The sequence below is a fragment of the Lynx rufus genome, unplaced genomic scaffold (genome assembly GCF_022079265.1).
Source record: "Lynx rufus isolate CCGP_SWC_20201006 ecotype Redwood Valley unplaced genomic scaffold, mLynRuf1.p SCAF_4, whole genome shotgun sequence".
NCBI lineage: Eukaryota > Metazoa > Chordata > Mammalia > Carnivora > Felidae > Lynx > Lynx rufus.
Window position 1 is genome coordinate 19,569,753 of NW_025814856.1, and position 24,759 is coordinate 19,594,511.

General features: G+C 40.4%; 1 protein-coding gene across 1 annotated transcript in view; it reads left to right on the forward strand.

Moving 5' to 3' along the window:
- The window catches only part of DOCK3 (dedicator of cytokinesis 3), a 539,924-nt gene that overhangs the window by 479,844 nt on the left and 35,321 nt on the right, over positions 1 to 24,759 (forward strand). Inside the window, exons 29-36 of the mRNA XM_047095185.1 lie at positions 4,529 to 4,623; positions 6,320 to 6,395; positions 6,916 to 7,016; positions 7,280 to 7,338; positions 9,786 to 9,934; positions 20,064 to 20,149; positions 22,747 to 22,773; positions 22,911 to 23,006. Coding sequence (XP_046951141.1) covers positions 4,529 to 4,623; positions 6,320 to 6,395; positions 6,916 to 7,016; positions 7,280 to 7,338; positions 9,786 to 9,934; positions 20,064 to 20,149; positions 22,747 to 22,773; positions 22,911 to 23,006 — 689 coding nt within the window. The remainder of the gene's footprint in view (positions 1 to 4,528; positions 4,624 to 6,319; positions 6,396 to 6,915; positions 7,017 to 7,279; positions 7,339 to 9,785; positions 9,935 to 20,063; positions 20,150 to 22,746; positions 22,774 to 22,910; positions 23,007 to 24,759) is intronic.

Below are 24,759 nucleotides of genomic sequence, written 5' to 3' on the forward strand. Positions count from 1 at the left end.
TTGGGTTTGTCAATTTTGTTGATCTTTTCAAAGAATCAACTTTCGGTTTCATTTTTTGCTCTGTTCTGTTCTCTCTGTTTCACTTATTATTCCCTTCTACTTGCTTTATGTTTAGTTTGCTCTTCTTTCTCTAGTTTCTTAAGGTGTAAGGTGGGTTTTGATTTGAGATCTTAACTCTTTTTATTTTATTTTATTATTTATTTTTGAGAGGGAAAGAGAGGGAGAGAATGAGCATGAGTGGGGGAGGGGCAGAGAGAGAGGGGGACAGAGGATCTGAAGCAGGCTCTGTGCGGACAGCAGCCAGCCATTGTGGGGCTCAGACTCACAAACTGTGAGATCATGACCTGAGCCAAAGTCAGCTACTCAACCAACTAAGCCACCCAGGCACTCCAAGACCTTATCTCTTTTTAGTGTAGGCACTATAGCTATAAGTCATAGCTTCATCCCATAAATTTTGATTTGATGTTTTCATTTTTATTCATCTCAAAGTATTCCTAGTTTCACTTGTGCTTTCTTGTTTAACCCATTGGGTATTTGGGAGTTTATTGTTTAATTCACATATATTTTTTAATTTATTTATTTTGAGAGAGAGAGAGAGAGAGAGCAAACACTGAAGCAGGGTGAGGGGCAGAGAGAGAACCCCAAGTAGAGAGAAAGAGAGAGAGCAAGCAAACACCGAAGCAGGGTGAGGGGCAGAGAGAGAACCCCAAGTAGACTCCACAGTCAGCTCAGAGCCCAGTGTGGGGTTTGAACTCACCAACCCATGAGATCATGACCTGAGTGGAAATCAAGAGATGGATGCTTAACCAACTGAGCCACCCATGCACCCCCTAATACACATGTGTTTTACTTTCCCAAATTTCCTTCTACTATAGATTTCTAACTCCCTTCCATAGTGGTTGAAGAACATGCTTTATATGATTTCATTTCTCTTAAATATATTGAGGCTTTTTTTATGGACTGACATACATTCTGTCCTAGAGAAGAGAATGCATATATTCTTCTATGTGTATCCTGCTATTGTGGGATGGAGTGTCTTATATGTCTATTAGGTCTAATTAGTCTATAGTATTGTTCAGGATTTCTTTTTCCTTGCTGATCTTCTATTTAGTTGTGCTATACATTATTGAAAGTGGTATATTGAAGCCTCCAACTACCATTGTTGAATTGTCTATTTTTCCTTTTAATTCTGTCAGATTTTGCTTCATGTGTTCTGGGGTTCTTTTTTAAATGCATATGTTAATAATTAAGTCTTTGAAACATATTGGCTCTTTAGTTATTATAAAATGGTTTTTTTTTGGTCTCTAATGACAGTTTTTGTTAAAGTCTATATTGTTTAATATCAATATAGCCATACCAGCTCTCTTGGGTACCATTTTCATTGAGTATATTTCCTATCCTTTTACTGTCAATATATTTATGTCTTTGAATCTAAAGTATGTATCTTGTAGACCACATATAATTGGATAATGTTTATTTGTTATCCATCTTTCCATCTCTGCCTTTTGATTAGAATGTTTCATTCATTTACATTTACTGTAATTACCAATAAGTTAGGATGTACATCTGCCATTTTGCTGTTTGTTTCATATCTGTCTTATATCTTCTTTGTCCCTCTTTTCCTCCATTTATCCCTTGTTTTATGTTAAATAAATATTTTTAGTGTGCCATTTTAATTCTTCATTGTTTCTTTTAGTATATTTTTAAAGTTATTTTCTTAGTGATTGCCCTGGGAATTACAATTAACATCTTAAAACTATCTACCAATTTCATTTTATAGTATACAAAACCTTGCTCCAATAAAACTCCAGTTCTTTCCCCTTTTTGTGCTGTTACTGTCATATAAATTACATATTTATATATTATAATCTCATCAACATAGTTTTATAAATATTGCTTTATGCAGTTGCCTTGTAAATCAAAAAGGAAAAGAGTAAATGAATTTACATATATACTATCTTCTATATTTACCTATATAGTCGCCTTTCCTAGTGCTTTATATTTCTTTATATCAATTAAGTTACTTTTATTTAAGTCTGAGAGACTCCCATTAGTATTTCTTATAGGGCAGGTCTACTAATAAATTCTCACAGTTTTGGGGGTTTTTTTTTACTCTTAAGAATTTTTTTTACATTAAATTTTTCTTTACATTAAGAATGTCTTAATTTTGTCTTCATTTTTGAATGATAGTCTCGCTATCATTAGCGAGATATTCATGTTCATGTTATTTCAGTACTTTGAATATGTCATTCTAATACCTTCTGGCCTCCATCATATCTGCTGGTAAGTTACCTATTATTGAAAATCATTTGCACATGATAAATTATTTTTCTCTTGTTGCTTTCAAGATTCTCTCTTTGTTTTTGGCATTTGGCAGTTTCACTATGATATGTCTGTATGTAGATTTCTTTGGTCTTATCCTATCTGGAGTTCATTGAGCTGTTTGGATGTGTAATTGGAGTTTTTTCATCAAATTTGGGTTAACCAATATTCCTTCAAAAAGTTCTTCAACATCTCCTCTTTTTCTCTCCTCTTTTTCTGATTCTCCTATTATTTGTATGTTTTTACAATTGGTGGTGTCCCACAGGTCTCATGCTTTGTTTGTTTTTCTCCATTTTTTTCTTTCTGTTCCTCTGAACAATCTCAGTTGACCTATCTTTTAAATTTCCTGATTCTTTCTTCTGTCAGTTCAAATCTGCTGTTGAACTTCTCTAGCAAAATTTACATTTTAGGTATGGTACTATTAAACTCTAAAATTTCTGTTTAATGCTTTTTAAATAATTTATATCTATTTTATTGATATTCTCTATTTGGTGAGATATTGTCCTTGTACTTTCCTTTAATTCTTTGGCATGGTTTCCTTTAGTTCTTTGAGGGTATTTATAACAGCTGATTTAAAGTCTTTTCCTAGTAAGTCCAGTATTTGAGCTACCTCAGGTAAAGTTTCTCTTGACTTCTTTTTCCTGTGTATGGGTCATACTTTCATGTTTAATTTCACATCTTATAATTTTTTTGTTGAAAACTGGAAAATGTAAATAACGTGGCAACTCTGGAAATCAGATCTCACCCCACCCCACATCCCAGGATTTGTTGTTGTTGCTTTTTTTTGTTTTGTTGTTGTTATTGATATTTGTTTACTTGCTTGTTTAGTGACTTTCCTGGACTAATTCTTTAATGTCTGTATTCTTTGTTGTGTGAAGCCACTGAGGTCTTCATTCAGTTAGCTTAGTGGTCAGCTAACACCTGGACAGAGATTTCCTTAAATGCCTTAAGCCAATAAGTCTTTGATACTTTGCTAAGTGTCTGTATGCATGTATTGGGTCTCACCTTCAGTGCTCCAGCAGTTTACATTATTGCCTTAGCCTTCACTTCCTACTTCTCATAGAGCCACAAAGTCAGCCAGGGTGAGAGATTAGGTTTCTTCGGTCTTTCCTTGGAATATGTACAGCCCTAACATGTGTGTGGACTTTCAGATTCCCACGTATATGTCAGAGATTTTCAAAGTCCCTATATATATATATATATATATACATATATATATATATATATACATATATATATATATATATATATATATATATATATATATCATTCCCCAGATTTTCTTTTAACTCTTCTGGCAATTTTCTTACGTGTTCTGATATGGCCTCTTCATGCAGCTAGGATGTTAAATCCTTATGGCTGATTTTTTTCCCCAATAAATGCCCCCAAGTAAAAGGCTCTTCTCATTGAGTAAGCTCTGAACCAGATCGAATAAGCTCTCTGAATGGGAATTTCCTAGGTTGCTGCCAGACAGATAGAAAAGTTAATAATTTTCTGAGGACGGCACTTTTGAGGGAGCTCCAAAACCATTTTGTCCCTTCTAGTGAATGCTAAGCTGCTGGTTTTCACTACTACTGTAGTTCTGCAGTTGCTTGTTTTCAAGGATACCGTGGAGGTAGGAAGAAGAAGGGGATAGGAATAGGGCAAATTAAAATGCAATGAAGTCCACTGTTCCTACTAAGATTCAACCCATTTTTCTTGAATAGCACTGCTTGGATTGTTGTAACTCCTTGCTTAACCTGTCTTTGTCCGTATTCTCATTGCTTTCATATAGGAGCACATTTTTGGAGGTCTTCATTCTGCCATTCCTAAAGTGCTTCTCCTGTCAATGTGTTCTTAACATCCACGAAAGCAGATTGTTAGCATCAAGTGCCCAAGGGCCAGGACTCAAAGAATGAGACCCACAGACCCAATTGGATACCGGTTCTGATGGGCTGTAACTTTCCCTATGCTTTGGGATTTAGGTACTAGGCTCAGTGGGTACAGAGCTGCATCTGCTCTACCCAGTTTGGGTCTTCTCCCATCTAGCCTACATCTGACTCTCATGCAGTCCTCTAAAAGAGAAGTAACTCACAAAGGGTATCGGAATCTGACCCACTGATTCCACCCATTCTTATGGTCTAGAGGTCAGGAAAGCCCTGTTGAGGAAATGCATGCTGTAGTAGTAGTGGTGGTATCTCACAATCAGATTTTCCTCCTGGATCAGGAATTCCTGCTGAAGATTTTCTGTGTGTTCCGGAACCTGATGAAGATGAGTGTCTTCCCTCGGGACTGGATGGTGATGAGACTTCTCACAAGCAAGTGAGTGTAGAAGCACCAGCATCAACAGAGCTATTCTCAGACTAAGGAGAGAGAGTGTGTGTGAGAGGCAGAGAGAAAGCAAGACAGAGATGATTGCCAAGGCCTTGGGGACAGAGAGAATAGGGTAAATGTGGAAAATGTTTGGAGGCACAATCAGCAGGACTTGACTGTTTACCATAAATTCAAGAAGAAAGCATTGAAGATAGTTCAAAATTGAGTCTTAAGTGCCTGGCAGATGATCCCATGGTTCATATAGAAAAGGAATACAAAGGATGTGAAATAATAATACCCAGAGAAGGTTCCTCCTTGAGAAAGACCTGTTTCATGGACCACTGGCCTTTGTTGCTCTCTAGTTGCAAGCAGTATCCCAAGCCCTCCTCTTCATTTGATTTGTGTTGTCTGCCAGATATTGCTTGCCTCCCACAGCTAATGCTCATTATGCACCCGAGACCTGGCTGTAAGGCTTTGACCACTTCTGAGTCCAGCCACAGAATTCACCCTTAGACTGCTCCCAGATCGCCTGTTCCATTCATATTTCTAGCCTGTACTTCTAATTGGCAAACCAGGAGAGTGATGCAGGTGGTAAGGTGCTAACTCATCTGGTTTCCCTCCACTCAGGAGAAGGCCACTTGGTTTCCACTTTCTAGCCCTCGGCCTTCTCCCGCTGATTCGCTTTTTATGTTGGCAATACATGTAACATAGTGCACTTTTTTTCTTTTTTCAAAATTGCAAACATTTTATAGAGAACAGAAGAATGGTTATAAACAAAGTTGCACATGTATTTCCTTAAATCATGGATTTTCCATTTGACTCTCTTTTGTTTCTTTCTCTTAGCTCTACTCAGAGCACATCATGGTCCTCCTCAGCCCATCCTACAGGAACAGCCTCTTCTTTTAATGCTTTTACCTTTCAAATTTGTTACTTCCTGTGCTGGTGGATTGGTCTCTCTAATGCACTTTTTTTTGCCTTGCCTCTCTTCTGCACCAAAGCCAGGGTAGTCAGTGTTAGACATACGTTCTTTTGCCTGGCACCTAAGGCCCTCTGTAATCAAACCCTTACCTGCCTGTCCCACTTCATTTCCTCTCTGCTTTAACCTGTGCCCTTGACTCTGGCAAGCCAGGCTCCCATTGCTCCTTGTATTTGCCCAGGCTAAAATTGAGAGTGATATTCTAGACCAAAGGCTGAAAACAAATGACTTATAGATAAAAATAATAGTATATGATAAGAGTTTATGATAAAAGGGATTTAATCATTATAAACCCTTATTATCAAGTAAAATAATAAAATTATTCTCTAAGTTCTCTGGTAGTCATTATATACATTCATTACCCAAAAGTCCTCAAAATACTAGAATCACTCTTTGAACTAGAAGAAATCTTAAAGAACCAACTAACTTCCCCCACCCCCTGTTATAGGGAGGGACCCTTGGGCTCAGGCAGAAGTTGTACCAAGGTCAGGTAATGGCAGAGCCAGGCCTAGAACCCACTGATATTCTATGCTGTCCTGCCAACTATGGAGCATTTCTCCAAGACCAGTTTTCTGTGAGGTTTCTGCCATCTATCCATTTCCCTCATAGTTACATCTTATATGAGAGCAAGTTGTACTCAAGATGTTTACTCATAGGTCATAGATGCTAAGTTGACAGATGCCATTGTTAGTCTTTTAACTCTGCCAATGCCTTGTTCCCTTACTACAGTATTATAGTCACTACTGTCCAGTACCTGTCTTCTGCACTGCACAAGAATTTTACAGAGACAGACTTCGACTTTAAGGTAGGAGCTCCTGAGATCCATTGCTATATTTGTAATAACAGTAGAAAGCCAAAAAACAAGCTCACTGTTTTTGTTCCTGTTTTTGTTTTACTTAAAATTAGCAACCATTTTATTTTACTCACAATTTTTCAGGTCAGGAATTTGAGATGGACTTAGCTAGGTGTCAGATGTGTGGCTGGGAGCTAGGGCAGGCTCACTGGGCTTTTGCTTTATTAATATGCTCATAGTATTGAACCACTTCCAAGTTTGATAATGACTAGGATATGACCCAAGAGTCTCCCTTTTGGAGGTACTAGGAACCAGACATCCAGGAGTAGGCTTTCTAGGCCAGAAACAACACTATTGGTTTTAAGAGGAGTCAAGAAAAAAAAAGTTGTTTGCAAAGACATTTATAAAGGAAAAAACCCAAAATCTTAAAATTGTAAAATGAATTCTGTGCTACATCCATATATTTAGAATCTCTCCTTGCAAGGTTAAGGACTTGGGCTGTCACAAGTTTTCTCTTTCTCTGTCTCTCTAGGTGTGGAATTCTTATTTTAGCCTGGCAGTTCTGTTCATAAATCAGCCAAGCCTTCAGCTAGAAATCATCACTTCAGCCAAGAGGAAGAAGATTATAGATAAGTAAGACATATGTTTCTTATTCACCTCCCTACCACACATCCAGATAGGGTTATGTTTCCATGAGTGGTTCCTCAGAAGTCCACAAGGTTCTCACTGGGTAGCTTTCCAAAGAGCCAAATGTGAGAGTTCAGTTGACAGCCAAATGACGTAGTACTGGGGGAAGCATTAGAGACAGTGCTGAAGTGCTAGCCTTATTGGGTTTATAGCCCCACCTTCCTGAACTTTCTCCCACTGAAAGCTGGATCCTGTGTTATTATTTCCAGGTATGGGGACATGCGTGTGATGATGGCTTATGAACTGTTCAGCATGTGGCAGAATTTGGGTAGGTCTTTTCTCCCTATTTTTCTATTCCACATATTGCATAGCCAAATAAAAAGTGATAAGACTAGTAACTTCCCCCAGGTTTTATGGATGTTAATTCAGACCAAAGTGACCTTTACATATCTTTAACGTAACACCTCAGGTGGAAGTTGCCACACATGTACACGGAGCCTTTTAGAGGGAGAGTTAGGCTGAAAAGCAAGACCCCAGTAACACACATGCACGTTCCCTTTTTTGAGAACTAAAGTCCAAAGGAGAAGAGTATGAAGGCTCTAGGAGTTTTTTCCAGCTTAAGAACTGATGCCAGTAAGATCTTCTGTACTCTTCATGTCCCAGTCCAAAAGTGGCAGACTCAGAAACATAGATCTTTTTTTTAATTAAGTTTTTAATTTTAATCCCAATATAGTTAACATACAGTGTTATATTAGTTACAGGTGTACAATATACTGATTCAGCATTTCTGTACATTACTCAGTGTTCATCATGGTAAGTGCACAGAAGTATAGATCTTGGAAATACTCAGCACATGAGCAAGGGCAGCTATTCATTTCCATAAATATTGAAACATCTTTTGGGTCTCTGGTATTCAGGCCGTGCAGATCAGGTTTCTGCCACCAGTTGCACGAAGATTGCATGCAAGAAGGGAATTGCAGCCCCTAGGTGAGATTGATTTTAGCTCCCTTTCCTTCAGCAGCTTCTCTAATACCCAGTGCTTTGGATCTGAAATTGTCAGATTGTTTGGTGGAATCCTTGTATTGCCCTGGTGACTAGGAGAGCCATCTTTTGGTATTATAGGCTTCTGAGTGGCCTCTCAGGATACTAGAGAAGCTGTTACCCTGAAAAGCCATTACCCTTCCTAGCTCTTACTGTTTTCAACTGAGTTCATGCCTCTGAAGCCTTAGGAATGGTGGTCATAAAATCTTCCAGTCCTCCATTAACCATCTCAGTCACTAACCCTGAAGCAGCAAACAAGGTGGGAGGCATTCCTGCCAGTGAAGATTAGGGCTTCCTTCTGTGAGTGGGGATACATTTCACCAAGCAGGCTTTCCAGTTCAGTACTCTTACACCCTGCATCCAGCATAGTCTGGATATAGGTCTTAACCCTGAAGTTGACTCTGAAATTCCCAGGAACACAAGGTACTAATAAACTGTACCAAATACCAAGATTGGGATATGTAGAATCAGCCTCAGGGCTAATATTGGCCCCTTAGATAGGCTTTCACAATAGAAGAAACCAAAAAAGATGCCAAATTTGCCTGATAAAGCTATTCTTGCCTGTATCTTGTGTGTGTGTGTGCGTGTGTGTGTGTGTGTGTGTGTGTGTGTGTGCTTGCGTGTAAATGGCATTTTCTGGTCCTCAAGAATGGGTTTTACTTGGCTATAGCAATCATTACACTGGTCCACAGTTTGTCTCCTTTATAGACTCTGAAGGACTGAAAGTAAAGCTCTGGAAAATGGTTCACTCTGTTCCACCACTGCAAGAAAGAGAAAAGTTCTGTCCCACAGTCCTCAGGACTGGCCCTGGCTTCTGCGAACATGCCCCAGATTGCAGGCCAGTCAAGGAAGTCTGCATCACCCACTTCCCATGGAAAGAATGTTGGGGGATGAGCTGGTCTAGTCTGTGTAGATGCAGTGCTACCATCAGAGTGCAATGTGAAGACAAGGGACAGACATGGGGAGGAGCACAGACAGAGTCCCTGAGCCATTCTGTCCAAGTAAGGCTGTGCAGGAGGCTCCTGCTAACTCAGGAGGAAGCCTTTTGGGCAGACATGAGCACAGACTTTGAAGAGGCCCATGAACTTCAGGCCTCTGGTGGCTGGACCAGGGACTATGAAAATCTCATCACTTATTTATTTTTATTTTTTATATTAAATGTAATTTATTGTAAAGTTGGTTTCCATGCAACACTCAGTGCTCATCCCAACAGGTGCCCTCCTCAATGCCTATCACCCACTTTCCCCTCTCACCCACCCCCCATCAACCCTCAGTTTGTTCTCAGTATTTAAGAATCTCTTAAATGCCTTTGGGCTAGAGGTAGAGACCCCAGGGATAGTGCATTGTGTTTAAGCAGAAATGGATAAATGTTCCTTGCTAAATAAATGCTGAACAATATGAAACTGTCATAGGTTACTCAGAAATCCTGTTCTGTCTAAAGTAGTGAACTCTGTTCCTTGACCTCGGAATGATTTTTGGGTAGTTTCCCCATAAATTCTTTGGAAAGGCAATTTATGCCTGTTGAACATTTGTTTTAGCTGGGATGGGCCAGTTTTATCTATGAATTCTAAAAAGCCAAGGAAAAGAGTATCTCAGAGAGCCATAGGGGAGAGCTTGCTTTCCTCTCAATGTTTCCAGGGCAGATGAAAGTATCTGCTATGGCCACACTTGGGAAGCTTCTATAGAAGGAGCAAAGAAAGCATAAACTAATATGTATTGGGTTTTGTTGTTCAGGTGAACATAAGATCCACTTTATTCCGGGAATGATTGGTCCTTTTCTGGGTGTGACACTGGTCCCACAGCCAGAAGTACGGAACATCATGATTCCCATCTTTCATGACATGATGGACTGGGAGCAGAGGAAAAATGGCAACTTTAAACAGGTAAGATGACACCTTCTCTCCTCTGGATGGACCCCTTCTGCCCAGGCAGGTGATCCAGATGGCCAGACTATGGTTCTAGTGGGAATGGCTACAGCCCATCTTGGCTTGCCCATCTTGAATCCTGTTCAAGGGTTTTCCCTTAATTGCTGACTAGAATTGATTTGTGGATTTTCTTCATGAAGCTAGAGGTCAGAAAAGAATAATAGGAAAGGAATGAACATGATATAAAGAAATTTTCTGTTCAAGGAGAGAGTGACTGAGACTATGATCAAGTTTCATTCAGGAGAGGCCCTGGGAGCATAGTACCCTTCCTCTCTGGTGCATGGTCCAAGCATTTCTAGGGCTAGAGCCAAGATCAGATGACGTCTCATGGCTCATAGCCCAGAATTTCATAGACTCCTGCACAGAGGGGTGGGTCCAGAAGGTATAAGCCCTTAGCTTCTGACTAAGTCACTTCAGACTGTTCCTCTGTGCATACCTTCTGCCACCTCTAAGGCAGAGGAGATGGCCCCTGCCTTTTTATGTGTAGCTCCAAGGAATAGGACTAGGACCAATAGTGGTCAGTGAAGCTGATTTTAGCTAATAAAAGAAGTAACTTGCTAGCAACAGGAACTGTCCAGTGTAAGCTAGCCTGCTTTGGGAGATGGGGAGTTCTTTGCTGGTGATTCTCAAGCAGAAGCTCCCAGGAGACCTCTAGAAGAAATTTATGTATTGGATTGGAGACTGTACCAGTTTCCCAGTAAGCTCCCTCCTAACCCTGTGACTCTGAGATAACCAGTGGTCTTGTAGTGAGTAGTTGTAACAGTGAGGAACAGACCAGACAGACAATAATTTTTAAATTCTTATTTGTTTATTTGTTTGTTTTTAAGTTTACAAAGAGCAAAATTCATTCTTTGTGATTTAAAGTTCTGTAAATTTTGATAAACACATAGTCATGTAACCACCACCACAATCAAGATTTTTGAAATTCCTAAGAATTCCATTATGCTACCATTTTGTAGTCAAACCTTCCCCCTACCTTTAACCTATGACAGTCTGTTCTCCATCACTGTAGGTGTGCCTTTTCCAGAATGTCATTTGAATGAAATAATGTAGAATGTAGCCTTTTGAGTCTGACTTCTTTCACTCAGCATAATGCCATCCAGAGGTTCATCCATGTTGTTGCACTTACCGATTTTTCTGTTGCTGAGTGGTATTCCATTGCAGTTATTCACTATTTGAAAGACATTTGCACTATTTCCACTTTTTGTTGGTTATGAATAAAGCTATTAAAAATATTTCTTTACAGGTTTTTGTATGAATATAAACTTTCATTTTTCTTAGGTAAATTTCTAGGAGTAGGATTGTTGGCTATTGTAAATGTATGTTTAACTTTATAAGATGCTATCAAATTTTATTCCCAAATGGCTATGCCATTTTTTCTCTTTTTTAATATAATTTATTGTCAAATTGGCTTACATACAACACCCAGTGCTCATCCCAACAGGTGCCCTCCTTCCTGCCCATCACCCACTTTCCCCTCCTCCACTGCCCATCTACCCTCAGTTTGTTCTCAGTCCTTAAGAGTCTCTTATGGTTTGCCTCCCTCCCTCTCTGTAACTTTTTTTTCCCCTTCCCTTCGCCCATGGTCTTCTGTTAAGTTTCTCAAGATCCACATATGAGTGAATACATATATCTGTCTTTCTCTGATGGACTTATTTCACTTAGCATAATACCTTCCAGTTCCATCCACATTGCTGCAAATTTGAAATTCCAGCAGCATTGTATGAGAGTTTTAGTTGATCCATATGCTCATCAGAATTTGATATCATCTCTTTGTGTGTGTTTTTTAGCATTCTAATAGATACATAGTTGTATATCTTGGTGGTTTTAATTTCCATTTCTTTAATGATTAATGATGTTGAGCATCTTTTAATGTGTTTCTGTCTTTATATCTTCTTTGGTGAAATGGTTATTCAAAACTTGTATTCATTTTAATTGGGTTATTTGTTTTCCTATTGTTGAGTTTGAGGGTTCTTTATGTATTCTAGATGTAAGTCTTTTGTTGAATATATGATTTACAAATATTTCCTCCCAGTCTTTAGCTTGGCTTCCCACTTAACAATAGTGTCTTTCACAGAATGAAAATTTTTAATTCTTATGCAATCCATTTTATCAATGGTTTTCTTCTATAGATCATGCTTTTGAGATCATATCTGAGAAATCTTTGCCCAGGACCATGAAATTTTTTCTCCTGTGTTTCTTCTAGAGGTTTTATAATTTTATATTTAGATCTATTACCTATTTTGAGGTAGCCTTTGTGTAAGATGTGAAGTATGGGTCAAGACTTTTTTTTCCTTTTCACACATGGAGGTCCAACACCTTTGTTAAGAGAAAAACTATTCTTTGTCAAAAATCAGTTCACTGTATGTGTACAGTTCTCTCCACATGTACATAGTATACAGCTCTCCAGTCTTTCCATTGATCTATGTCTTACCTTTCACCATTCCCACACAGTCTTGATTATGGTAGCTTCATAGTTAGTCTTAAAATCAAGCGGTGTGAATCCTCCAAATTTTTTTTTCAGTATTGTCTTAGCTATTCCAGTTCCTTTTCTTGTAAGTCTCAGAATTAGCATGTCAATATCTGCAGAAATTACTGCTGAGATTTTGGTTGAGATTGCATTATAATCTGTAGATCAAATTGGAAAGAATTGATATCTTAGTAATACTTAATCATACTTCTAGTCCATTAAGGCAATATATCTCTCCAATTTTTAAGTATTCTTTTATTTTTTCATTAATGTTTTATAGTTTCAGCACACAGATTTGTACATGTTGTTAGATTTATATGTTAAGTATTTCCTGGTTTTTGGTGCTATTATAAATTATTCTGATTTTTAAATTTTACTTTTGTTGCTAGTACATAGAAATACAGTTGTTTTGTATATTAATATTATATCCTGCACCCTTGCTAAACTTACTTATTAGCTGTAGAAGGTTTTGGAGATTCCTTGGGATTTTCTATTTAGTTAATCCTATCACTTTCATTTTTTTATGAAATTTATTGTCAAATTGGCTTCCATACAATACCCAGTGCTCTAATCCTATCACTTTCAAACAGAGACAGTTTTATTTCTTCCTTTCTAATCTGTATGCCCCCCCCTTTTTTTTTTCTTATACCTCATTGCACTGGCTAGGACCTCTGGTCTGGTGTTAAATAAGAGTGATGAGAGTGGACATCCTTGCTTTGCTCTTAATCTTCAGGGAAAGTATTTGGTGTTTCACAATTAAGTATGATGCTAGCTAGTTGTAGGTTTTTTATAAATGTTCTTTATCATGGGTAAATAGTATTTAACATAAGAATCCATTTTTGGAGTGTGCAACTCTAATGCCTTCATTTCTTCAGAAAATAATAACTTCAAACAGAAAAGAACTTAATTTTCTTTTTTTTTCACAACCTTCTAAATTATGCAAAATCCACAACTGCCTGATGAGAGAACCTAGTTATGGAGAAGCAGATGACATTGCAGAACTGCACCATGGGTCACTGAGTTTGTTAAAAGAAGGTCTAGGCTGTATTCCACCATTACGACTAGTGAATAAAGAAAGATAACCTTGTGGAAGACTAAGTTGGAACTCATTTCTCACACTTTAAGACTCAGCTGTTAAGCTGTGTTCTTTCCCTCATTAAGGCTATCGTGGGGTTCCTGGACAGCTCAGTCAGTTAAGTATCTGACTCTTGATTTCAGCTCAGATGATGATCTCACAGTTTGTGGAATTGAACCCCGTGTTGGGCTTCACGCTGGCAGCATGGAACCTGGAATTCTCTCTCACCCTCTCTCTGCCCCTCCCCCGCTTGCACACGTGCTCTCTCTCTCTCTCTCTCAAAATAAATAAATAAACTTAAAAAAAAGACTATCATGAAAAATTGATATCAAGCAAGCCATGTAAACTTTGTTGACTCTGGTAAGCAAAATCTTGCTGCTGCTTCCGTTTGCCACCAAATATTTTTAAAAAGTGGTCTACTTGTGGCTTTCCAGTTTTCCAAGCACCATTTGTTAAAGAGACTGTCTTTTTTCCATTGGATATGCATGGGGCATTTGTACCCCAATGTTCATAGCAGCACTCTCAACAATAGCCAAATTATGGAAAGAGCCTAAATGTCCATCAACTGATGAATGGATAAAGAAATTGTAGTTCATATACACAATGGAATACTACGTGGCAATGAGAAAGAATGAAATATGGCCTTTTGTAGCAATGTGGATGGAACTGGGGAGTGTTATGCTAAGTGAAATAAGTCATACAGAGAATGACAGACACCATATGTTTTCACTCCTATGTGGATCCTGAGAAACTTAACAGAAGACCATGAGGGAGGGGAAGGAAAAAGAAAAAAAAAAGGTTAGAGAGGGAGGGAGCCAAAACATAAGAGACTGTTAAAAACAAGAAACTGAGGGTTGATGGGGGGTGGGAGGGAGGAGAAGGTGGGTGAGGGGTGCTGAGGAGGGCACCTTTTGGGATGAGCACTGGGTGTTGTATGGAAACCAATTTGACAATAAATTTCATATATTGAAAAAAAAATTAAAAATAAATAAATGTCTGGTAGAATTCCCCAGGGACGCCATCTGGTCCTGGACTCTTATTTGTTGGGAGATTTTTGATAACTTATTCCATTTCTTCACTGGTTAAGGGGTGTTCAAGTTTTCTATTTCTTCCTGTTTGAGTTTTGGAAGGGTGTGGGTGCTTAGGAATTTGTCCATTTCTTCTAGGTTGTCCAGTTTGTTGGCATGTAATTTTTCTTAGTATTCCCTGATAATTGCTTGTATCTCTGAGGGATTGGTTGTAATAATTCCATTTTCATTCATGATTTTATCCTTTTGGGTCCTCTCCCTTTTTTTTTTGAGAAGCCTGCCTAGAGGTTTATCAATTTTGTTTATTTTTTCAAAAAAACCAACTCTTGGTTTCGTTGATCTGCTCTACAGTTTTTTTAGATTCTATATTATTTCTGCTCTGACCTTTATTATTTCTCTTCTTCTGCTGGGTTTGGGGTGTCTTCTTCTGCTGGGTTTGTGCTGTTCTGCTTCTATTTCCTTTAGGTGTGCTGTTAGATTTTGTATTTGGGATTTTTCTTGTTTCTTGAGATAGGCCTGGGTTACAATGTATTTTCCTCTCAGGACTGCCTTTGCTGCATCCCAAAGCATTTGGATTGTTGTATTTTCATTTTCATTTGTTTCCATATATTTTTAAATTTCTTCTCTAATTGCCTGGTTGACCCATTCATTCTTTAGTAGGGTGTTCTTTAACCTCTATGCTTTTGGAGGTTTTCCAGACTTTTTTCTGTGGTTGATTTCAAGCTTCATAGCATTGTGGTCTGAAAGTATGCATGGTATGATCTCAATTCTTGTATACTTATGAAGGGCTGATTTGTGACCCAGTATGTGATCTATCTTGGAGAATGTTGCATGTGCACTGGAGAAGAAAGTATATTCTGTTGCTTTGGGATGCAGAGTTCTAAATATATCTGTCAAGTCCATCTGATCCAGTGTATCATTGTTTCTTTATTTGTTTCTTTATTGATCCTGTGTCTAGATGATCTATCCATTGTTGTAGGTGGAGTATTAAAGTCCCCTGCAGTTACCAGATTCTTATCAATAAGGTTGCTTACGTTTGGGATTGTTTTATATATTTGGGGGCTCCCATATTCGGCACATAGACATTTATAATTGTTAGCTCTTCCTGATGGATAGACTCTGTAATTATTATATAATGCCCTTCTTCATCTCTTGTTACAGCCTTTAATTTAAAGTCTAGTTTGTCTGATATAAGTATGGCTACTTCAGCTTTCCTTTGACTTCCAGTAGCATGATAGATAGTTCTCCATCCCCTCACTTTTAATCTTAAGGTGTCCTCAGGTCTAAAATGAGTCTCTTGTAGACAGCAAATAGATGGGTCTTCTTTTTCTATCCATTCTGATACCCTATGTCTTTTGGTTGGAGCATTTAGTCCATTTACATTCAGTGTTATTATAGAAAGATTGGGTTTAGAGTCATTGTGATGTCTGTAGGTTTCATGCTTGTGGTGATGTCTCTGGTATTTTGTGGTCCTTGGAACATTTCATTCACAGAATCCCCCTTAGGATCTCTCATAGGGCTGGTTTAGTGGTGATGAAATCCTTCAGTGTTTGTTTGGGAAGACCTTTATTTCTCCTTCTATTCTAAATGACAGACTTGCTGGACAAAGGATTCTCAGCCACATATTTTTTCTATTTATCACATTGAAGATTTCCTGCCATTCCTTTCTGGCCTGCCAAGTTTCAGTAGATAGGTCTGTGACTAGTCTTATAGGTCTCCCTTTATAAGTTAGAGCTTAATCACGTTCTTACAACCCCACTTCTCACAACTCTGCTGTCCTTTGACGTCTCAGACTGTAGGCTACCCTTTCTGTGTGCCCCACACCAAGCACTGACCATGCTGGCCTGTGTTATCTGTTGTTCTTGCCTCCTCTACCAGATGATGAGTTAGGTATTGGGCACCAGGGCTGTTTCTTGTGCATTTTTCCTTAGAACCCAACATAGTCCCTGAGACATGTTAGATTCATGGAGATGAAAATCGAAGTTAACATTTATTGAGCACTTCTAAGAGCTAGAGCACACGGACACCAAAGAAGACTGTTAACCACCATTACTGCTTCACAAACAAGGAAATGTAGGCTTAGAGAAGTAAATATCTTGCCCTGAAGTAGGCAGCTGGTTGTCACAGGACAAATATTTGTTGAATGTATAATAAGATGTCACTTGTCACTTCAGGAATATTGATTCCATAGAATAAAAGTAATTCTGAAAACACAAAATTGTCAATATTACCAACTATGACATGATATATATATATATATTTTTTTTTTTAATGTTTATTTTTGAGAGAGAGAGAAACAGTGTGAGTGGGGAAGGGGCAGAGAGAGAGAGACACAGAATCCAAAGCAGGCTCCAGGCTCTGAGCTGTCAGCTCAGAGCCCGACATAGGGCTCAAACCTATGAACCTTGAGATCATGACCTGAGCCAAAGTCGGACACTTAACTTCCTGAGCCACCCAGGTACCCCATGACACGATATATTTGAAGAACTTAGCATTTTATTTGACTTAAAGACATTGGTTTTGCATACATTGATCTACAGCATTACCTGTTTTGGATTTCTCAGTTTCTCCTAATAACTTCTCCCTTTATCAGCACTATAGAGGGTGATGAAGTAATATCCCCATATCTTCCCATCACCAACTCCTCTGCCTAATACAGAAGTTCTAACACTTGAATAGGCATCACAACTGGGAGGGCTTATTGAAACAGATTGCTTCTCCTTTTCCCAAGTTTCTGATCCACTGGGAGCCTGAGAATCTTCATTTCTAATGATATCTAATGACTGATACTGCTAGCCCAGGGGCCCATTTTGAGAATTCAAGGGAACTACTGCACCCATGTTTACACAGTCATACCCCCTGCTGCTCCAGGTCCCTTTCCCCTATTTGCCATGTCCTGGAAAACACAATCTATCTATACCTGCATGTGTGAAGAGAGATCCCTTATTATAAACAGACCCTTCATCCCCTGGGAGGCTTGTGGGCCACTGATTGACCCAGTAAGAAGAGACAAGATTTGAACTGAGAATAAGATCCCTTGGCCTCTGGTCCTGGCTCTATCTGACTTTACATGACCCAGGCAAGTCCCTGCTGAAGTCTCTTCTCCACACAGAGAAAGACATGGCATCAATCCCTAAGGACCCCTGGTCTCATATTTTCTTTCTCTGAAATGCATATTCAAGCAGCTGACTCATCAGGCCATACGTGAATGTGTGACAGTCTCTGCAAAGCAGACCACTATAAACAGAGCCACATTTATTCATCCATTCTCATTTCCTGCTGAAGGGGTTCAGAAACCATAATTGCCTTCAATGAATTTTCTAATTCAATTATTTTTTTATAACTTCATTGCTTTAGGACTCTTTGGCCCTATGTGAAGTGAGAAAATGCTTCTGTTATAGCTCATTATTAAAAGTAGCCATGCCTTGGGGCGCCTGGGTGGCGCAGTCGGTTAAGCGTCCGACATCAGCCAGGTCACGATCTCGCGGTCCGGGAGTTCGAGCCCCGCGTCGGGCTCTGGGCTGATGGCTCAGAGCCTGGAGCCTGTTTCCGATTCTCTGTCTCCCTCTCTCTCTGCCCCTCCCCCGTTCATGCTCTGTCTCTCTCTGTCCCAAAAATAAATAAACGTTGAAAAAAAAAAATTAAAAAAAAAAAAGCAGCCATGCCTCTTTGTTTGTATGAAGTATTTATATAAATAATACCAAAATACCACATTTATTTTTTTAATATGATTTATTGTCAAACTAGCTAACATACAGTGTATACAGTGTTCTCTTGGATTCGGGAGTAGATTTCCATGATTCATCACTTACATACAACACCCAGTGCTCATCCCAAGTGCCCTCCTCAATGCCCATCACTCATTTCCCCTACCCCCATCAACCCCTCAGTTTGTTCTCTGTATTTAAGAGTCTCTTATGGTTTGCCTCCCTCCCTCTCTGTTTGTAACTATTTTTTTTTCCTTCCCCTCCTCCATGGTCTTCAGTTAAGTTTCTCAAATTCCACATATGAGTGAAAACATATATCTGTCTTTCTCTGACTGAGTTTCTCTTATTTCACTTAGCATAATACCCTCCAGTTCCATCCTCGTTGTTGCAAATGGCAAGATTTCATTCTTTTTCATCACTTAGTAGTATTCCATTGTATATATAAACCACATTTTCTTTATCCATTCATCAGTTGATGGACATTTGGACTCTTTCCATAATTTGGCTATTGTTGATAGCACTGCTATGAATATTAAGGTGCATGTACCCCTATGAATCAGCACGCTGTTTCCTTTGAATAAATTCCCAGTAGTGTTCTTGCTGGGTCATAGTGTAATTCTGTTTTCAACTTTTTGAGGAACCTCCACACTGTTTTCCAGAGTGGCTGCACCAGTTTGCATTCCCACCAACAGTGCAAGAGGGTTCCCCTTTTTCCACATCCTCATCAACATCTGTTGTTTCCTGAGTTGTTAATTTTAGCCACTCTTGAGTGGTGTGAGGTGCCACAATACTACATTAAAAATGTTTAATTTTTTTTATTTTTAATGTTTATTAATTTTGAGAAAGACAGAGAGACAGTGGGAGCAGAGTAGGGACAGAGAGAAGGAGACACAGAATCCAAAGCAGGCTCCAGGCTCTGAGCTATCAGCAGAGCCTGATGCAGGGCTCAAACTCACGAGCAGTGGGATCATGACCCGAGCCGACGTCAGACACTCAACCAACTGAGCCACCCAGGCGCTCCCAGTACCACATTTTAAAGGCTAATGAGGGGTTTAAAAGACTTTTATCTCACATCACTTATGACTAATTTCTCACCTCAGAGTAAATCCAGTGAGGCTTATTGGAAGTGGCTGAGCACTGCTGAACACCTTGCAGATCAGTTGAGTAGGAAAAAGTACAGTATTGCTCCTCACGGTTTAAGAATTCAGTAACAAATGCAGGTGCCCCAGTGATGAGGCAGTGGCGAGGCAGCAGCCCCAAGGGCTCTAGGTCCTATGGGGACAAACAGTGGAGCTTTTTGTCCTGAAGTAGAATCTCTGAAGGAAACACTCATACCTTGCTCAACTCAGAATCATGTCAGCCATTCGAGCAAGGGGTAGCCCTGCTGCAAGCTTCCTTTGTGACTGGCTGACTAGAGGGTAAAGTTCTAACCAAATGTATTTTACTCACACAAATTCTTTTGAGTGTACATTTTTTTAAGAAAGAGAAACACTTGACAAAGACCTCTTTTGTATCCAAAATACTTTTCTTTACATGGAATCCTTGCCTTTTGACCCTAGACTGGGAAAAGAGTATCTGAGATGTGTAAGTTCCAACTTTAAACCACTGGAGTGGGGAGCCTTCCTAATCAAGGGGATAGAGTGGTTTCTTGGTGCTGTAGATGAGGTCCTGCCTTCCCTCGGATTTATTTGGTACAAGGACAAAATCAGGAAGCAGTTCCCAGCCATTCTCACCTGTGGTAGGAGCTAGATTTCCCAATCTTCCTCTGAGGTCAGCTTGGGTTCATGAAGTCTCTGCTTCCCTCTAGGTGGAGGCTGAGCTGATTGACAAGCTGGACAGCATGGTGTCAGAAGGGAAAGGCGACGAGAGTTACAGAGAGCTCTTCGGCCTGCTGTAAGCTGCTTTAGCCCCAAGCACCCCACACTGGGGGAGGGGGTGAAATGGGCTGATGAGGGGTAGGGGTGCAACCCACGCTGGCTGGGCTTCAGAGGGTGAGTATCAGGAGTGACCTAGATTGTTCCTAGTCAATAGGACGGTGGCATTATGGCAGCAAGCTCTCAGGGATTACCATAGTTGACTAAAGAGGTAGAGACAGGCGGTAACTCTGAGCTCTTAGATTTGCTGATAGGAAAAGGGTCTTTATATGTCTTCATAGCATGCACTGTATCCAGTTGGGCACACAGCCCATGGGGACTCTCTGAGGGCTCAGTGCTGGCATTTCTGAGAGGTAAACAGTTAAATCCTTGCTTCATAAGATGGTACAATCAACTTTGAAAAAACACTACCATGGATCTTGTGACTTTAACAAATTGTGCCCACTCTCCAGGACAGTTTCCCTGTTTGTGAAACAGGGTGTTTGTACTGAGTGATGTCAGGGATTTTCCCAGGTCCACATTCATAGCTCCTGTCTTTTTTTTTAAAACATTTATTTATTTTTGAGACACAGAGAGACAGAGCATGAACAGGGGAGGGTCAGAGAGAGGGAGACACAGAATCTGAAACAGGCTCCAGGCTCTGAGCTGTCAGCACAGAGCCCGATGCGGGGCTCAAACTCACAGACCACGAGATCAACCTGAGCCAAAGTCGGACGCTTAACCGACTGAGCCACCCAGGCTCCCCTCATAGCTCCTGTCTTGAAATGTTGGAGGCCAAGAGTCTTTGCCACAGGGCTAAGTCCAAAGGAGGGACTCGGGAGAGCCATGATTCTCCCAGATAGATAGTGATGCTGGACATTTTATCTTCCAAAAAAACAAAATCTTTAGACTTTTATAGCTCTAGAGTCCCCTCCCATCTCACTCATTATTTCCAGCTTTAATATTTTCTTTGTTTTCATGCCATTTTGAAGACAAGCCTATGACATATTTTTCCAATAATAATACTGTACATTTGCTTAGAACTTTGCAGTGTACAAATGTGTTGACGTTTCTTACTTAATCCTCACAACACACCTGTGAAGTGAGCAGGGCAGAAATTATCTTCATGAATAAAGGTGGTGAAACTGAGATGAGGAAAGTGTTAGCATGCCCTCAGTTGAATGACCTGTGAAAAGCCACTCTGGGGGGAGGACTCAGATCTCCCAATTTCAAGAAGGGGGAATCTTTCTGCTATATCCTACCCACTTTGTTCCTTAATGAGTCACACAAAATGTGAATTTATTTGAAATTTAAATAATTATAATTTGTGTAAATGAATCTTTACCTTAGTATTTTTCTTTTAGCTAAAGATGTTTCTAATTGTGGAAATAATGCAGAGAAATCTCTTCCTAAGTCACTAACAGATGATTTTACTACAAAGGAAAAAGCACACAAATAACTTGCACTTACTAATTACCTGACCAAATAGTGTTTCATAAACTCTTCTAAATCATGTTTGAGGACTGAAAACTTCCGAGAACCATAAAGCAGCATTTCCCAATTTGTGTTTTGGGGAAGTTGCTGGGGGAAAAAAGTAAGTGATCAGTTCAGAAAAGATTCAATTAAACAAAATTGAGCAGACCTCTATTACAGGACTTAGCAAAGCCTTTAATAGGCAGAAAGATGTGAAATATCTCTGACAGGAGTGTGTAGTGACCAGCATTTCCCAGGCTTGTTTGCTCGCAGAACACCTTTCTTGGTCCTCCAGGACAGCAGAGCTCTGGAGAATAGTTTGGGAAATACTGACACAGTGGCTTCATCCACACAGCTCAGAGACCAGAGCAATGGTGTGCCTTCTCTCTCTAGTGATATAAGTCACATGGGAAACCCTCACTTTCCCAGAAGCCTCAGCTCAGGCCATATACTCTGTGTGGGGAAGACTGTCGCCGTCATGGCAGCATTAACAGCAGCCAGGTTGTGAGTGGGAGTGCCCAGTGCTGGGCTTTTAGCTGGGCCTGCCACTCCAGGTGACTTTCATGACTTTTAGGGAGTGAGGGACAGTGTAGAAAGGAATCAGGAATGAGACCTGGACCTGGGCTCATCACTAGAGCAAGCAGAGAGTCTAGGTCATCATCCCCTAGGAGAGATCTGTGGGAAGGCAGAGAAGCCAGAGGCTACCCTGAGGTGCCAGGAGCATGGGCTGGCAAATGAGAAAAGGACCTGGGCATTTAGCTCTTGGCTCTGGCAATTTTCACTTGGAAACATCCCGACAGTAGAGATGACCAGGTATAACTCCTAGTTTCACTCACTGCCCTTCATACTGGGCCCTCAAGACTAGTCGGAACCTTTTCCTTGGTTTACATGAAAAGTTGAGTTTGTATGTTTGCTGAGGATGCCTCTGAGTGGTGATGGAGGTAGTTGGCCAACTGCAAAGCCAGATCCATCCTCAGTGGGCTCTTATTCAGCTGCTGTTTTAGAACAAACCTCACAGCATACACCTAAAGGGCTGGGGCTTTAAAACCCCTTCCTCAGTTCATTGGCATCCTTAGGAACTTATACAGGAAAATGGAAAATATGCTCATCTGTTCCTGCCAGTTCAGTAATCACCTTGTCTTTGCTTTCTGCTGCATGGAGTAGAACCCAGCTGTTTGGGCCCTACCCCAGGTAAGACTGTAGTGTGGTAAGTCTTCTGTCTCCAGATCCATCACAGGCTCCATGGGCTCTGGGACCTCACTTTTGTGCCCAAAGAAGGCTCATAAATTGTATACTGTGTTTGTTTCCCCCCACCCTCCAACTAATAGCCTACTGGAGAAGGTTGAACAGGAAACATGGCGTGAAACCGGCATTTCCTTTGTGACCTCAGTCACCCGCCTCATGGAACGCCTTCTTGACTACAGGTATCTTCTCAGGCACCTACCTATCTGACCTCTTGTCTGATCAGGATACTTGCCTCAGCAAGGACATCCTCTGACCTTAAAATTGAAACCATGTGGCCTTCAGGGGGAGGACTCTTCTGGTTTGGATGCCATCATCAGTCATTGGGAATCTACTGATGGCCAAAGAGAGGGAAAGAGTCCTCTCCCAGGGGTAGGCCAGGGCTTCCTAGGATCCCCCCTGATATGTGAGCACATATATCCAGGAGGCATCCCAGGGACATGCAGGTTTCCATCCAGAAAGGTCACAGCTCAGAGCAATGCAGCGAACAACTGTAGGTCCTTTGTGCTGTGTTCCTGAGAGCCATATGACAGATGGGCGGGGAAATATCACCCGGTACAGAAGTGTGACACAGCAGGACTTCCAGTTGGTTTTTCCAGGCACTGGGGATCCTACTTTTCCATGCCTCCATTCTTTGCCTAAAGTGTTTTTTTCTGTCCCTTGGTCCTGACCATGAACAGATTAGAGGAAGCAGCCTGTGAGCTCAGAGATCTTTATGCTATGTTCAGTTTGAGAGTTCATGTAAAATTAGTTTTTTCATGAAATCTTGCTTTCTGTCATATCACGGCTTTTGAATTACTCCAGATGGGGCAATGAAGCCACCATTGCAGGCTTCATTATTCTCTTAGCAGAGTTCATGTGGTGGCTAAGGGTACCTTTTAGGAGCCTAGAGGGAGGTGATAGGGAATGAGGAAGAATGACGGAGGAAATCCATCCCCAAGCAATAGTTGTCTCCTCTGTGCTACAAGACATGTAAACGCCAAGGGAGAGCACTTCCAACCCATGCATCAGGAAATGAGGGGGTTTAGGCCACCTCCAGTTGCTGCTGAATAGAAGGTACTCCTATGGCAAGACTTCTGCTTTGCAGAAGACTCAGGTGTCCAGTGTACTATCTGGACATGGAAATGGAATTCCTGAGAAATGGGTTCCCATCTTAGGCATCCCCTCTTCCTGTAGCACAATTGTGCTTGTGCAAGTTTCAGCCCATTTTTCCTGGACCTTAAAAGTTGACAAGTGGCCTTTTGGGGATGCCTTTTAGAACAGTGGACTCCTTTGTTCATGCCACATCCCCAGCCTTTTCTGTACCTGCTATCAGACAGGGAAGAGGGATGCACAAAACTCTATACCTCCCCCTCCCTAAAACATTTACTAAAGGTTAAGCTCTATTCACTATGGCCTACCAGAAAGAGCCTAAATTAATTTCTTAGCTTAGTTCTAGCTTCCTGTTTGATTTTTGTATCTACCTTGTACAAACAACTCAAACTCATGGCCAAACCCAATTTCATTCTCTTCCATTTCTTGTCTCAATAATGGGTTCATTAAAAAACAAAATTCATGCTCTTTCACATGGCAGCAAAGCCGCTTCATAAACTGGCCTTTGCCTACTCCTCCAGCCCTGTTCCTTGACAGTCCCAGCACCCATGTGCACATACTAACCTCCTAGTGTTGCTCCCTGTTAACACAAAAGGAAACACCACAATGTTTATCATGGCTCTTATCTGTTAAAAATACACTATGTGCTTTGTGCTTGACAAGCATTATCTCTAATCCCATAAGGAGCTGTGAAGGGTTATCCCTGTTTTTATCAGTGAAGAAACACCAGTGATAGGAAATGCCATTGCTGGGATTTGAACCCACATCTGACTCAAGAGCCATGCCCTATTCTTTCATCCATGTTGTCACCACTCACATCCCTTCTCTTCAGGCTTCTCTACA